Genomic DNA, 16,302 nt, shown 5'->3' with positions numbered 1-16,302 from the left:
CATTAAGAATGTTATGCACAATAAACACTTATACTTTAAGCAACCAGCCATATCAACATAATTTATATAAAAAACATTTCTGTATATCACAACTGATTTCTTTTTTTGTTTGTTTTAAGTACAAAGATGGCTGTTCAGAGAAAAGGAAGCCAACTGGAGTCTGGCCCATCACTAAATTCCAACCGCCTGCCATGTGACTACATTCCGCTGCAGTGACATAACTCAGCAGTTCTGTTTCCTTTAAACAAAATACATATGGCTGACTTAAAAATATCTGTTTCTGATCTAAAGAAAACTATATATTTTTTGCATAATATTTATATAATTATTTTCCCACCTGCCCCTCCCTCCCAAGGAAGCTAGACACACAAAAAGAAAAACAATGAACTAAAAGGTAGGCCAGACCCCATCACCACACCGGTCCATTACAGATCTCTGGGAGTGACTTTGTGAGGGCCACGTTTTCTTCTTCCAAAACATGTTTGAGGTAAGGAAAAATATCAAAGAAACAACAGCAAAAAAACTATCAGTATCCCCTCCCACAAATATTTATGCAAGTGCATAACCACTTCTTCTTCTTTTTTGAAAGTTTTTAAAATAGAAAAATGACCTTTGAAGCAATGTAATCTTTAGAACATAACTAAACAAAAGTTTTTCTTAGTCTTGTTTGATAGGTCACGCAGCAAGAGATGGCAGTTTCCCTCTTTAAATTCCTCCCGGTGTTCGGATGAATGGAAGTGAATTTATCTGGAAGGAAAACAAGGGTTGTGGGGATGGAACGGTGCCTTATTTGCAATTAAGATGGTTATTTCTCCCTACCCCACCCCACCCCCCGAGATATTAGCAGCTCCTTGCACCTAGCACTGAAGTCCTCTTTACACGAGCATTGGAACAGAAGATCTACTGAGAAGGGGTTTTCACAGGTCTACCTCAAACTTGCAATGGAATTCGGAAATCAACCCGCGAGGCGAAGGGGTTTTGAGTTTAAAAATGAAACCAAAACACTCAATTAAGTTTCATTTTGCTTGTTTCTTTAAGGAACACTTATCTCTTGGCAAAGTACCGTCTCCCCAAGTGGCAGGCGGCACTCTGGGCAGTGCTTAGACAAGGCACAGGAGTTTCTGCTGTGCGTTCTTCCAAAGGAAAGCTGTACACTTTTGAACGTCGGGATGATGGCCAGAAAGGAGATACAGCTACAAGCAACTAGGCTCTCTCTTTGCTTCCAGGCAGCACTTCCCAGGTTAAACATTCTGTGGTGACCCATCACACCAAGTTTTGCCCTTGGTTTTTACAACTATGGATGTCCATGCTTTACATTCTCTCTCTCTCGTACAAACTGGCCCTCACTGAGATATGCTCTGAAGAGTTTCAGCAGCAACTTCCCCATATGGCTATGCACTGCAAGGCTGTCGCCCGACCGACATCTTGATACTAAGAGATGTGTGCTAAGATGAGGATGACGCCACCCTCGTTCAATGCAAGAGCTGATTTACCTTCTCCAGCATTTTTTTTTTTAGTTATTATTATTTTTAGGCGGCTTAAGTGGCAACATAAATTTTGGGCAAAGGGTGCAGGCCAGTTTCGATGAAATGAGAAGGGAAGGCACTCCTAATGAGAAATGTGGAGAAGCCGTACTGCTATGCCTCGTTCAAATTATAACTGAGGAAGGTGCTTTGTGACGTAACTAGGCCCAACTCCATAGCGCCAAATCATTTGCAATTTCACAAAGGCGTTTGCGTTCCTGTTACACTGTTAACTCTTCAGCACGCAAAACGCAAGAGAAGCTGTAGTAATAGCTCATTACTAGAGCTGGCCTGGCCCAACTTCTTTACATTTTGCGCTGTCTGAGGAGCTACCCCTCTTCCCATAATAAGCCTTCTGAAAGTACACAGGGACCATGGCCTGGACTTATGCAACGTTATTTGGGATCATTTATTATTATTATTATCATCAGGCATGGAATTGGGATGTTGACCTTATAGGGCCAATGACTTCGTTAATCTGAGAGTCAAAATAGTAAAACCCTAAAGTCAAATTGAACAGAAATAACCTCAGCTAACACAAGAGTGCCTATGTGATCTGCTCTTAATTCATATACAACTCATCTCCCCCAGAGGCCATGTTTCATTCTCTCAGAGAGCATGGTGCTCTCATAACTCCTTGTTGCTTGGCCTTCTTCAAGCCACATTGTTTAGAAGACATTTTTAAGACTTTAAAAGTCACTCTTATCTCTGGTGATTGATACCACCATGGAAACAGAGAGAGAGAGAGAGAGAGAGAGAGAGAGAATACACAAACAGAAAAATGGTAAAAATCAGGTACCATTCCCTCTCCCCTCCCCCCAATGGAAGACTGGGTTCACTTTCATGTCCAATATCTGATTCAGATCCCCCCTCTAATAATGGCATCCTCTTAGTGCTCGTTCCTTCTCCCCAAGGGCACAGGGAGGCATCTAAGATTCAGATTCTGCACATAAAATAGAGCTATCCCCACAACTGCACCATCTGATGTTGTACACACAGCTGCTTAAATGAATCTGAACCTTGTTTCTTCACGCATGCAACTTTCAACATAGGGAAAGTGACTGTTACAGACACACGGAACCCAACTTGAAGGAACAAGATGCATCAAAGCTGGCAGTTTCTCTCCTGAGAAACTCTCTCAAATAATGGTTGAGAAAATAATGGTTGAGAAGCAAATCTCTAGTCATGTGGTACTGTGGTTCCTGCGGCTAAATAATCATAAATGGGGGCGAAGGAGGGAGAGAGGGAGGAAATAGGCATATATGTATTAGCACTTAACAGGAAGTGGCTGCAGTGTATGGTCAGATGTTGGTGCCTAAGTTGCATGGAGGGGGCGGAGGGTGGGGAGAAGGAGGAGGATCAAAGTTCAGAGGTCAAACTGATGTTTCCAAGCTGTGTAAAGGGCTTTCTGGCTCTGGAATGGTGTCCTCAGCTGTATCGCTGTCCACTGCATTGTTATTTTTGTTGAGGGGTGAGGACTCGCCTGGGCTCTCCTCACTTTGCTTTGTGAGTTCTTCAGCTTCTGGGTCTTCGTCGGTGCCATCAAGGAATGGGGTCCGAGGCTCGTCTTCCTCCAGGATGAACTCTGGGTGAGTCATGAAGTTATGAATGGAGCTTCTGGATTCGGGTTTCTCGAGGCCTTCATACAAGGAGCTACGGAACGCATTCACCACTTTGATCTGTACCAAAGAGGGATTGGGGAGTAAAACAGACAAACAAGCAAAAACACAAAAGTGAGCGGTGGCCAGAGAGAGCTCTTCAGGACTTCAGGGGGAAGAAGAACTCAACAGGTATAATGAAAAACAAGAACAGCAGCGGCAGCAGCAACAACAACAATAATAGTAGTTTTCAACAAAAAAAGCTAAAATCAATCTTAGAAAGAGGTCCTATGGAGAACCAGAATGGCCACATGGGTCAAAGGTCAGGCACTATGCGTGTGATGGGGCAACCAACTATGAGGACGCTTCAGGAGCTGCAAGAGAAGACATGTAACATTTCTAAGACAATAGCTTTGAAATGCATGGACATTCAAAGCACAACCATTCTCAAACGTGTGTCTATGTGTTCAGCAGTGGCAGCAGCAACAAATACCCCCAATAAAACAGCTCAAAGTGGCAAGTTAAGACATGTACTCTTGCAAAGTGTGATTTGCTTCAAGGTGAAATTAGGCAGGGAAGCGATGGTGTCACTTTCAAATTTCCAAACCTATAAAGATTAATTAGCTGAATGTGTCTCTCTCTCACACACAAACACAAAAAAATTGATCGAGACCGTGTACTGCAGCAAATCCAAGCAGAATGCCGATAATGATGAATGTACCAGTGCACATGCAAGAGTTAAACTGGTGGTGGCTGCTAAACTGCAGGAGCTCCAGAACCATCTTATGAGTCAGTGTGCTTTGCAGTTGGCAGCGATTACTAACTACAGACCTAGCTCTGAAGGCCAGGGAACTGTGGCCCTCCAAATGCTGTTGGACTACAACTCCCATCATTCCTATTGGCTCTGCTGGATGGGGCTCATGAGAGTTATGAGTTTAGCAACTGCTGGAGGGCAACAGTTCCCCTGCCCTTGCTTTGCTAGCATCCAGCTGCTCAGTACAGGAGCCAGTTCAGTGTTCTTGGCTTGTGGACCCCCCCCCCCCCAAAAAAAAAAGCCCAAGGAAAGGACATTCAGCGTGTAGCCATATGGGCAATTTTGGCTGATCACTGACTAGACTATCTCTTTTCCACCTCACTTTTCTGGTGCAGAGTGACATGGTAAGAAAGAAAAACTGAGCTTTCGACTCCCAAACATAGCTAAGAAACTAGGCTTCTACACAGATGGCTCTTTAACAGCAGCGTCTGTAACTCTAAGTACATTTGGTAGCGAAACATCAATGCTAATTTCCTTTGGCTGCTTAGAAAATCTCAGACTCAAACTCAGGGCATTCCTATCCCTCCAATTCCCATTTCAATCACAGTTTGCTCGGTCACATGAATAAAGTGCAAATCACATTTCCAGAACAATGGAGTTGAGACATCTTCCCTTTACAGGATGAAGCATATTTTTTGTGAAAGTCACGCTTACCCAGACAAACCAACACAAACATGGAAGTGTGATGATCAGAACTTGCTGTTCCCCAGTCTAATCATATAGGTATGAAATATGAATAAGTATATTACTTTCCACAAAGCATAATGCATAAAATGCATCTCAACAGTATAATATATCACAATGTAATTTGTATTTTATGCAGAGATGGCTCATAATTAGTACCTTTAAAAAAAATCTAATTAATAACAGGTCCAAATAACTACCTATTTATTGACCGGGGGGAAGAATCCCCACCCCCCTCTTTTAAATACAGTTTTTTTTGTAACTATACAACAGGAGGTAATACAACTTGAACTATGGTTGGAGCTATGCATACCTGAATGCTTTGTGTACTGAAATACTGCTTGTTGCTTCGCCTCTCCTAACTGGTGTCAGGAAGGGGCAGGTTCTAATGGAGGTACAACAGGTAGAACTCACCCTGCCCCACAGCCAGGGTTCTGGACCTCTGCTTAATGAAATACTTGATTGGGGCTGGGGGAGATATAGCTGTGGTAGGGAAGGCATTTGCAGGAGTTTTAAACACCGTCCTCCCATATGATGCTTCGCCATTGCATATTGCTATTTCTCTATTGCACTTTGCTGAGGGGAAAGAGGGGCCAGCACACAAGATATGGCCGGGAAATATGCTGCCCTGAGTCTAGCTACATGGCACCTTTGAACCAAGATGTCCCGGTTCGTCTCAAGATGCTAGCCCCTCTTTAGGCGTTTGAAATAGGAGGTGTGCATGCGCCCCTCATACCCCCTCTTCTCTGGATCATGTGTTTGGTGCCAAAGGTCTAAAGGGCAATTCTAACAGAGCTGAGCTGAATGCAGTGGAAATCCTCTCTCTGATAAGGAACTCCCACTGTACAGGGTGCCCAGGCATGGGGAGAAGTCCAACTGCATTCAGCTCAACCCCTTCAGACCTATGCACTAACTATGCAAAGGAGAGGAGAGGAGAGGGCAGGCCTGGTACACAGAGGTGTTGGGAATGGTCTGGGTTCTGTGCACCCTCATCCAGTTTGACCCCTCACATATTACTTTGAACACCTGAAGAGGTATTTGTTGACCTTCATGAATTTTGTTGCTGTCAACGAATGGAAGGTGATACTCCAATCTTTTTTATTTTAATGAACTGAATGACTCCTGACAAAATCAAAAGTAGTTTGGTCTGCAGTGAGTTCAAATACTAGAGATGTTCTATGCAGGTAGAGGAATGTTTAAGATTCCTCCGACTGGCCTCCTTATTCAGCCAGGATCAGGTTTCCCTACCATTATTTCCGAACTAAAAGGAACTAAAGTTGAGTCCGCTCGTGTTTGCTCATGCTGCCAACTTCATTTTGTATTCCTTGCAAAGTTCTGCATCTTACCAGAATGGTTCTCTGTGCTATGTTGTGGCTGAATGTTATGCTTATCACAACAAAATGTCACAGTACCTTTGCAACAAGTAACTCTGAATCATGCTACAGTATCTGTTGTGCAAAGTGAGCACATAAACCCCTGTGGGAAATAAATGGCCAGCAAGGACAGACTGTCCACTGAATGACACTTGCAAGGTCATGTCCTGAGGGTTGCTACTCTGAGTATAAACTGATTTTAAGAACGGCCTTGTAGAATCAGTCCTGATCCAGCATTCAGTCTCCGCTAGAGCAGCATGGCATAGTCTGTGCCAACCATCACCTGTTGACTGTTCTCAAGATCACACAACCAGAGACATATTCTGCTGTCATGGCTCATAATCATCACCACACTATTAAAAAGTAAGACAACTTTGTTCTTTGGTCACCTGACACCGGCCATTCCATTCAGCTACTAAGGGGGGGGGGGAGAGAAAAAGGAGGCAGGCCCACCATCACCTGGCAGTAGCCATTATATATCAGTTTGTAGAAGAGGGAGGAACAGAAGGTTAGCAGAGCCACTCCACTGGTTCAGCTGAGAGATCAGCTGCATTTGGCTCCTCTTCTCCTTGAATTGGCTTTGAATCCAGTTGCTCATTATGGGAACACTTGCCTTTTATCCTCCTCTGCCACCTGAAGCAGACCTGGGTCAGTTTCATAGGCAAAGAGCTATAAATACATAACAAAATGCTGACATGTAAAAAGAAATATAGTACATCTCACCATAGTGGAGAAGACTATCTTCCCAACTCATGGACAATTGTTGAAGCTGAATGTTGGGAAGATTGAAGGCAGATAAAAGAAAGCACTTCCTTGCGCCGCACAGAGTTGAACTATGGAACTTACTCCCGCAGGAAATAGTTATGGCCACCAACTTGGATGGATGAGAGGGCATTCATGGGGGGGGCAATGCCATTGATAGCTATGTCCCACATCTTCTGTCAGAGGCATGATGCCTCGGAATACCAGCTGCTGGAAACTGCAGGTGGGCAGAGAGCTGTTGCGCTCGTGTCCAGCTTTCAGGCTTCCCACAGGCATCTGGTTGGCCACTGTGAAAACAGGGTGTTGGACGAGACGGGCCATTGGCCTGATCCAGGAGACTCTTTGTATGTTCATGCTCACAGTAAGGATCAAGCAGCTGAAGCTGAGCTTAAAAATAGGACTCCTCTAACACTCTTGTTGGTTAAAAGGGGTGGGGCACCAAAACTACTACAAGCAAAAGGACACAGAGCTTGATCAATAGTACCAGAATAATTAAAGTCAATGATGGCTTTAGTTATTAGATCACTCAGAATCAGGAATCTTGAAGCTGTTTGTTCCTGTAGCTTCAGAGCTGCACTTCCGTTACTTTTTGAGAATAGGTTGTTGTAACCAAGACCTTATCTCCACACTCCCATGGATTTTGCATGCCGGCTCCTCTTGTTTTTTAATATTCTGGGGTGGTGGAGGACACAATGACCTTTTAGAAGTGGTTGAAAAAAAACAACCCATTTCTATCCAAGAACTTGAATGAATGATCATAAAGTTAACTTTAGCCAGTGCTATTTTTCTAGAAAAAGGAGTGCTGGAACTCACCATGAATGCCTCCCTTGTTCTCTTATAATGGCAATGTTGCCCACCTGAGAGGTGCCGGAACTGAGTTCCGGCTGAAAAAAAAGCCCTGATTTAGCCAACATTACAGTAACTTGTATAAATTCAGGATCCACAGCCATCAGGACCTCTTTATTTGTTTGGCTTTACATGCTGTCTATTTGATTCCACCTAAGGGGACACGGGTCGTGCTGTGGTCTAAACCACTGAGCCACTTGGGCTTGCCGATTGGATGGTTGGCGGTTCAAATCCCAGTGACGGGGTGTGCTCCCATTGCTCTATTGCAGCTCCTGCCAACCTAGCAGTTCAAAAGCATGCCAATGCATGTAGATAAATAGGCACCGCTGCGGTGGGAAGCTAAATGGAATTTCCGTGTGCTCTGGCACTTGTCATGGTCCTCTGTGCACCAGAAGTGGTTTAGTCATGCTGGCCACATGACCCAGAAAGCTGTCTTTGGACAAACGCCGGCTCCCTTGGCCTGAAAGCGAGATGAGCACTGCAACCCCATAGTCACCTTTGACTGGACTTAACCGTCCAGGGGTCCTTTACTTTTTACTTACTTACTAATTTGACTCCATCTACTTGAGTAGTTCTGTAATAGTAGAAAGGAAAAGATCCTCCTCAAGGACAAGGGTTTTCACTTCAGACTGCCTTTCAATTTTTATTTTTATTTTTTTAACAAACACACACCAAATATCCTCACACAGCTTCATTAGGCTGCCCAGTCAGTTCATGTAGATTGACATGGCAACTGCATATGGGTTCCTCGGCAGGCTGATATAGAAAAAGCTGGGATACTGGTCTAGTACATCTAATTTTTTTAAATAAATTTTTAGTTGGTTTTACACATTTTAACTTTAACCATTTCAAACATTAAAGTAAAAGGTTCTTTCAAACCTTCGGCTCTCCTTCCCTCCCTCCATGGGTTCCATATTTAAAATAAAGTATTCTGCATCTTTTACCACTGGCCTAGTACATGTCAGAGGGTAAAGTACTTTACTTCACCTATGCCAAAGGTGTGCATGTATCAAATTATTTATTTCCTGCCTTTTGGTCCTAATAGGAACCTCTAAAAAGGCCAGTGCTTTTTTTCTTAAAAAAATGTTTAGGAGTACTCTCATTTTCCTACTCATATTGAAATACTGTAACCTCAATGAGGCCAAACTTAGATTCACAAAATGTTTAGGGGTATGCGTACCCCTGCATCCCCCCCCCAGAAAAAAAGCACTGAAAATTACTGGGTTATTAATAAACAGGGTGAAATCAGGCATTTCCCTCTTTCTTCTGAGTGGAAGGAAATGGGACATATGTATGCTCTTTAGCTCCCTTCTGAGCACATGGCAAGCCAGAGTTCCTTTAGAATCTTACCTCGCCTTTCTTGAAATGAACCAGGATTCCTTTCACATGGTCTACAATAAGCAAACCATAGAGATATGGACACACCACCCACCCCTTTCTATGTACTCATGAGCTCTTCCTTTTCTAAACCAATCAGCCTTCACGAACACAGCATCATTTTGGGACTGGTGACTTTAAACACTGTAGAACTTTCCACCAGGTATTAAGAGAAAGAAGGAGAGAGAGAGAGAGAGAGAGAGAGAGAGAGAGAGAGAGAGAGAGAGAGAGATGTAGTTTTAAAGAGTAGCAGAAATCAAGTAGGAAACTGCATAGGTAGTCCAAAAAGGAAAAGGATAGTTTTTGATGCAGTTGTTATAGAACAGGAAACCATGCTATCCACTCAGATGATACATTTTCTTTTTCCTATCAAGCCCTCAGATAAAAATTAAGAAGTACTATTTTGTGTGCTGGGGGGAGGGAAACCCCACTGTTGGCAGCTTCTTTTGTTGAATGTGATGCATATAACCTGATCATATTCTTTTAGATAAACTATTACATGGATGCACATATATATATAGATAAGTAAATGGCAACAGCTGCACTTCTTCAGAAACTCTGGTGTATGCATAAAAATAAAAATGTCAGTGCTGGCTATGTGCAAAATGTAAATGATTAGGAAAATTCTCCTCCTTGAAACATTGGTCAAAAAGAAAGGAGATTAAAGTAAGCAAATAAATAAATAAATAAATATTGGACAGCACCTCTTAACATGGAAAAACAAAAAATATATTATTCTAAATCAGCTTTCCCCAACCTGGTGCCCTCCAGACATTTGTTCGGGACTCTGGCTCCCATCAGTCTCAGGTAGCATGGCCAACGGTCAGGTGTGATGGGAGTTGTAGTTCAAAACATTTGGAGAACAGCAGATTGGGGAAGGCTACTCTAGAAGCATAGACGTGTGTGTGTGTGTTTAAAGATAACCTTTCTGGACAATATATGTATATTATTTATAGTACATCAAAGCACATATTGACTGTCCCAGGTGAATGAGAAAAATTAGTAACTGCTGTTTTATGTAAATATTATTTTGTATACCATCTTTTCACACCTACCATCTCTTTGCGCAGGAAGTTAATGCGCTCTTTCACAACCACATTAATGGTTTACCATAAACACACCAATCTGGATCACTTTGCTGCTCCTTGCTTTCACTTGTTTAGGGAAGCTTTTAATGTTTAATAGATTATTGTATTTTAATGTTCTGTTGGAAGCCGCCCAGAGTGGCTGGGGAAACCCAGCCAGATGGGCGGGGTATGTATGTACCGTATATACCCGAGTATAAGCCGACCCGAATATAAACCGAGGCACCTAATTTTCCTACAAAAACCTGGGAAAGCTTATTGACTCTAGTATAAGCCGGTTCACCTTTGCCGCTGTGGAGGAGGAGGAGGAACGAGCAGCCCGAAAGCAGCCCTTTGGGCTGCTCCTTCCTCTTCTTCCTTTGCCAAGTTTGCATTTATGCGAGCAGTTCAGGAATGGAACAAGCTGCCTGGGGACAGTAAAGAACCGCCATTCTTGTACACTTCTTAAGGAATGGTTGACTGGGGAGAGCGGGTGGCGGCACGAGCGGAGAGAAAGGGCTTCTTTCTCGCCGCCCCCACCTCCTGCCTCACTCGAGTATAAGCCGAGGGCAGCTTTTTCAGCACAAAAAATGTGCTGAAAAACTAGGCTTATACTCAAGTATATAGGTATGTATGTATGCATGTATGTATGTATGTATGTATAAATAAATAAATAAATAAAATAATAATTATTATTCACTTGCAGAAAAAAGCCATGATCCCTGGGTTTAAGAGTTACATCTGAACAAAGAATTGTGGTTTCTTTCACTCCCAACAAACCATGGGAGACCAACATTTGTTCTTGGATCAACTATATATATGTTTTGTAACAAAACAAAATCCTTGGTTTGGACATAATGCTAAGCCAGAGTTCTTGCCCAGAAAGGTGCATTCACAGTAAATCATTTATGGGTTGCTGCAATATGTGAACTGGACCAATGCCTGCATTTGTAGAAATCCAATTTCTGAACAACCAAGCCACCCAATTTTGTGCGCACAGGCAAAGTCTATTCCAGTGTAGAAGCAGAACACAAAGTTTAGCTTCAATAAAGGACCCAAATCTGGCTTGGAAGTCTAACTAAAACAGAAGACCCACAGAAGTCTCTGTAAGCCAGCAGCACACTGACATAAACTAAAAGGCTGTGGATTTTACACAGATTACATGATATGCTATAATACAAGCTCCCGGTTTTAGATGACTGAGATCCCATCGCCAAAAATAGCTCAGTGTTGATTACAAGAGATTCCTCCAAATCAAAAGCAACTATGCTATGCTTCATCTGTATGGTGATAGGCCATATTATATTTGCACCCCTATTTTTTATTTTTTTAAAAAAGGAATGAGATGTTTGCATAGAAGAGGAGGGCTGATCTATCATTCTTAGAAGTGCTTAAGGACTCAACAGCACCAGCAGACTTTATCAGTCCTACCTGATAATATTAGCCTTGATGCAGAACCAAACAAAATCTTGAAACTGATGGTGCTATGCCTGCTACCCTGAGACCTTCTCCTGATCTGAATAAGAGTCAGGTGCTAACTGCCAAATCTGAAGCATATTTATTCCACAGTAATTTCCATTGAGTGAAATAAGGCTTATTACCAAGTAAAGGTGCACAAGATTGTAGCCTAAGCCTTCTAGAACCCTTCAAGGGCAAATACTGCTTTCAATTAATCCCTGAATAGCTCAGTTGATAGAACATGAGACTTTTAATTTCAGGGTCATGGCTTCAAGCCCTATGTTGGGTGAAAGATTATTGCATTGCAGGGCATTGGACTAGATGACCCTCGTGGTCCCTTCCAACTCTATGATTCTATGAATTCTATGAAATTATGATTAGAGTAGGAGGAAAATACAGGTGAAACTCAAAACATTAGAGTATTGTGGAAAGGTTCATTTCTTTCAGTAATTCAACTTAAAAGGTGAAACTAATATATGACATAGACTCATGACATGCAAAGCGAGATATGTCAAGCCTTTATTTGTTATAATTGTGATGACTATGGCGTACAGCTGGTGAAAACCCCCAAGTTGAGATTGTTAATTTGGGGTTCTCATCAGCTGTACACCATAATCTATCTCATATATTAAACTCCAGTAGCTAATGAAAACAATTGCTTACATAAATGAACTTTTCCATGATATTCTAATTTTTCGAGTTTCACCTGTAATATCAGCAGGAGCACTTCTTGTTGAAAGCAAGACAGAGACATTTGCCCATCTCTATATTTAGCTGTGGCTGATAACTAAACTACCCCTCCCCTCTGCTGTCCCCCTAATAAGAGCATCAAACTTTTTGGGTACCCAAATATGGGAGTCATAATTCAGTCCTGCAAGGAGGAGAAAGACAAAAAGTTGCAGTAGAGTAGGGGGGGAAAAACAAACAGAAAAAAGAACCAGAAAGAACTAAAAAGTTAAAAGATGCAAGAGCTTAAAAAAAGTTGTATATAATATATAAACAGAATGGCTTTTTCCCGCACTTCCTCCCAATTCTCAAGACAAGAAACCATGAATCAAGTTATGGGTTAAAAGAAAAAGGGAAAGAGAACAGGTTTGGTTAGGTCTGTGCGAGTGCCCTTTGGTGGTTATTAGGAAGTCATGCATTGAATAGACTATCACTCACTGCCCGCAGGAGGAGATGCAGCAGCAACAGCAGCAGCAGCAGCAGAAGTGGTGGGAGTGGAATTGACGGAGGAAAGAGCTACATGGGTTGGGCTAGAAACATTTTTTACATCGTGGTGTTGGCTCACGATGGAAGGCTGTCTCCTGAGGGCTCCCTGTAAAGAGGAGGCGCCGGTCTGGAATGTGTAAACTACGTCCATCTGCAAAGAATCAGAGAGTAAGATAGCTTTGTCCCACATTCAAAAGAGGAAAAGGAACTGGGAGAGTTGGAAGGGGAAACCGGGCAGACAAAGGATACAGATACAAACAGTAAGGAACCAAAGTGGAAGGGGAAAGAGGAAAAACCCAAGACATCCCCGTAAACAGTTTCAGCAGTTCATCCAAAACGTAGAGCCCCTCAGCGAAGAGCTCCCAGCTGTCTCCTTTCTCTTCCCCAATTATTCCTCTGTTTGCAGCAGGTGCAGTATTTTAGGGTCCACCTACATGTTATGTGCAAATGCATATAATGAAACTATGCAGGTCTACATATTGGTTGCCGTGGAGTGTCGAGATGGGACAATTTGTAGTGAAGAAATTGCAGGAGGGAAGCCTATCTCCTACTTTTATTCTGCTGTTCTTCTTTCATCTGTTGGTTTTGTTGTTGTTTTTAAGTCTGGTTCCTGTAGCCTGCCCCGGAATTGTTATTATTTACAAGGATGGGCAGGGTGTAAATTTGTTTGATAAATAAAGTATTAAAAAACCTATTCCCTGGCCTCTTACTGTCCTGCCTCAATTCATCCCAAAGTGACATACCCACCCCCTCTCCAGAGCTCCAGATGCACATTTTGCAAAGAATAAATGTGCATCTGCAGAGTAACTGAAGTGGCAGGGGAGAGACAAATTTATTAAGCATATTTATATGCACACCACGCCACAGCTCTGCTACAAATCACTATTCCTAGGTGTTGCCCGAGTTTCATCACATGCATTTGACTATAACAGGTATGGGGCACCTCTGAGGAACTACGAATCTCATGACTCTGACCACTGGCCATGTTGGCTGGGGCTGATGGGAGTTGAAGTTCATTAACATCTGCAAGACCACAGGTTTACCACCTCTGGTGTAGTCAAACCACTTCTGATTTTAAATGTGTGGGTGAGATGGCAGGTGGTGGGAATCTTATATAAAGGCAGTGGGAAGAAGGAGCACGAAGGCCGAAGTCTGAATGACCCAAAAGTGCAGCCTGCACATTGACATGTGTGCTGGGTTCTAAATGTCACCAAGGGACACTAAGGGCCAGTGGCAGAAAACTCTAACCAGGAGTGGTGTGTGCCTAACCAGGAGTGGTGTGTGAATCAGAGTGGGTCATTTCGTTTGGCCAACGTTAGGAAACAAGTCACATAACAACCAAGCTAGAATTAATTGCAGCAGCAGCTTGTCCATTCATCCCAAAGCAGAAAGGGCACAGCAGCATGCAGAGGTATCACAAGAGCAGAAAGTGTTCTCTGTATCATTCCTGGTTTTGTAAAGGGAGGGGCAGAAAAAGCTGCTGCACTGGTACAACTTCCGGCTGCTCCAAGCACTGGCAAGTCATTCTATCTCAGCTGGAAATGCCTTTTGCTCAGAAGGGAAGGACTGTGGCTATTGTGTCCTGGGTGCAGACTGTTTCAGTGGTTAATCATGCAAGCAGTAAAAAGAATCCCCACTGTTTTCCCGAAGGAACACAGATATAGGAGAATCTGCATTACCAGGAGCTTTGGTTTCCAGGTTCAAGGCTTGTTTGCTTAGATCTACATTACATATCACACATTAAAAAAAAACCCCACAACCACTCAAGGTGTCTCACATTTGCATAGTGCTGGCTGTAGCAGGCAGCGTTGTCCATTCAGTGAACATGCAAAGCTCCATCAGTGAAACAGCTCTTTCACACACTGGACCTGGTCACTTCTTCCTTATTGGCTTGATGAGGGTTTCTTACAGTTCAGGAAACTTTGCAACACCGTATTATGTCCGGTTGTACCTACCATCATCTGCCATGTCTGGAGTACAGAGAGGAGCACTTCTGATACTGAACGACTCTCCCTCTGAAGACTTTGTTGTGGACCAGCATAGGCAACTAAACACAGACACTTCTCCTCAAGTGATGTGCAACTCTGACCCAGGAAGGGTCTTTGCGTGCCTTGGAACTCACAGTGAAACATCCTAGGCAGTGAGTGACATGCAACAGTGACCTTGCCCGTCTGATACAAGACAGCATCAGAACTTTAAACAACTAGATGCTGCGTCAAACTGTATGCCCACATGCAGCCTTTGGCAAACTCAGTAGGTTTGGTCTTCATTTCATCCTTTGCATGTGACTTGGGTGTGCGGATCAAAACAATATTTTTAAAACAATACACAGTACAAAGAATCACATTCCAGGTGGGCACAGATCACAATGGTAAAATACATGTAAAATATAGCTCATATCCAGGTCTCATGCAGACATTCACCCAATATCATTTTGCCTCCTTAAAGGGCTTGGTTTCCTATCATGGAGGCAAGCAACTGGACAAATAGCAAATTTCTGTGACTTTTCAAGGCATACAATGAAAAGGAAAGGACTGAGCATTAACTTAGGACCTCCATCCCACAAAGCTCAGTCCTCCACTTGCCCTCTGTCCCTTCCTGCTTTGGTTCTATCTTCCCCATCAATCTCTCCTGCTTTCTGGGATGCGCCATATACTAGATCTGGCTTTTAAATTCTGGTGCATCCCCTGGCAGGCAGAAGGAAGAAAACAGTGAATTTAGTGTCGCCTCGTCTGTATTCATTAAATATATATCCCACCCTTCCTCCCAAAGGAGCTCAGGGTAGTGATTTATAAAAATTATGTGACACTATATCAGTATCTCTAGTATGCTTCTCCTTCCCTTTGGATGAATTTCTGTCCGGCCAGGAAAATAATGGTAATAACTATCACACAACAGTGACTTGTCACCAGTGGTTAGGAAGGCCCCAGAAATAAAGCCTCATCACTGAACTCAGAGTAACGACAATAAAAATCCCATATGCCCTGGAGGCAAATTGTGGGACCCTGAGCAATGACCACATGCATAGCTCAGCAGGACTGCTATTTTTGTTTGCAAAGAATTGCATCACTGAGGCAGGGAGAGAAGGTTGGCATCAAATGCTCCATCTTTTCCTGTGCATGCAGAGACTTGCCTTGGAAGCAAGCACTGATGCTTAGAAACATGTACATCAACACTACTGGCTCAGGCCATTGATTCCCAACTCTTCCAATGGTGTGAATGGCACATCCCTTTCCATGGCACGCAGCCCTGATTTCACTGGGATAGGCTCTGATTAAGGCAGGAGAGGACACAGCTATGAGTCACCAATGGAGGCAGTCAAAAGTCCCTAGCAGAGGAGAAATGAAAACTGTACCTGAGTCTGTATTCTGTTGAGACCCCGGAACCAGAGAATCTGTCCTCGCCGCAGCTCCATTTCAGCATGGTCGATTTCATCTAGACCCTCAGTGTACTCCTCATCATTAATATCCTCCTTGTTAATGCCATGGCCTGCCTCCTTCAGGAACATCAACTGTTTGTTTGGAATGCTGCTGATCAACTAGAGACATACAGGACACTCAAGGTTAATTCCTCCCTGCTTTGTACAATTTT

At 43.1% G+C, this 16,302-nt stretch overlaps 1 protein-coding gene across 7 annotated transcripts in view; it reads right to left on the bottom strand.

Annotated features, from left to right (window-relative positions):
- Positions 1-1,556: 1,556 nt before the first annotated feature.
- ATP2B4 (ATPase plasma membrane Ca2+ transporting 4) overlaps positions 1,557-16,302 on the bottom strand; it is a 157,407-nt gene continuing 142,661 nt past the window's right edge. For 3 of the 7 annotated variants that reach the window (XM_033152725.1, XM_033152728.1, XM_033152726.1), the window contains 2 exons: positions 16,067-16,249; positions 2,897-3,202 (listed from right to left, as the gene is read on the bottom strand). In XM_033152725.1, the coding sequence (XP_033008616.1) occupies positions 2,897-3,202; positions 16,067-16,249 (489 nt within the window). Of the gene's footprint in view, positions 3,203-12,663; positions 12,863-16,066; positions 16,250-16,302 lie in introns of all 7 variants that reach the window. The other 4 variants (XM_033152730.1, XM_033152729.1, XM_033152731.1 and 1 more) reach the window with 3 other exon arrangements.

Source organism: Lacerta agilis, chromosome 6 (genome assembly GCF_009819535.1).
Source record: "Lacerta agilis isolate rLacAgi1 chromosome 6, rLacAgi1.pri, whole genome shotgun sequence".
NCBI lineage: Eukaryota > Metazoa > Chordata > Lepidosauria > Squamata > Lacertidae > Lacerta > Lacerta agilis.
This window is presented reverse-complemented; position numbering and strand designations above follow the sequence as displayed.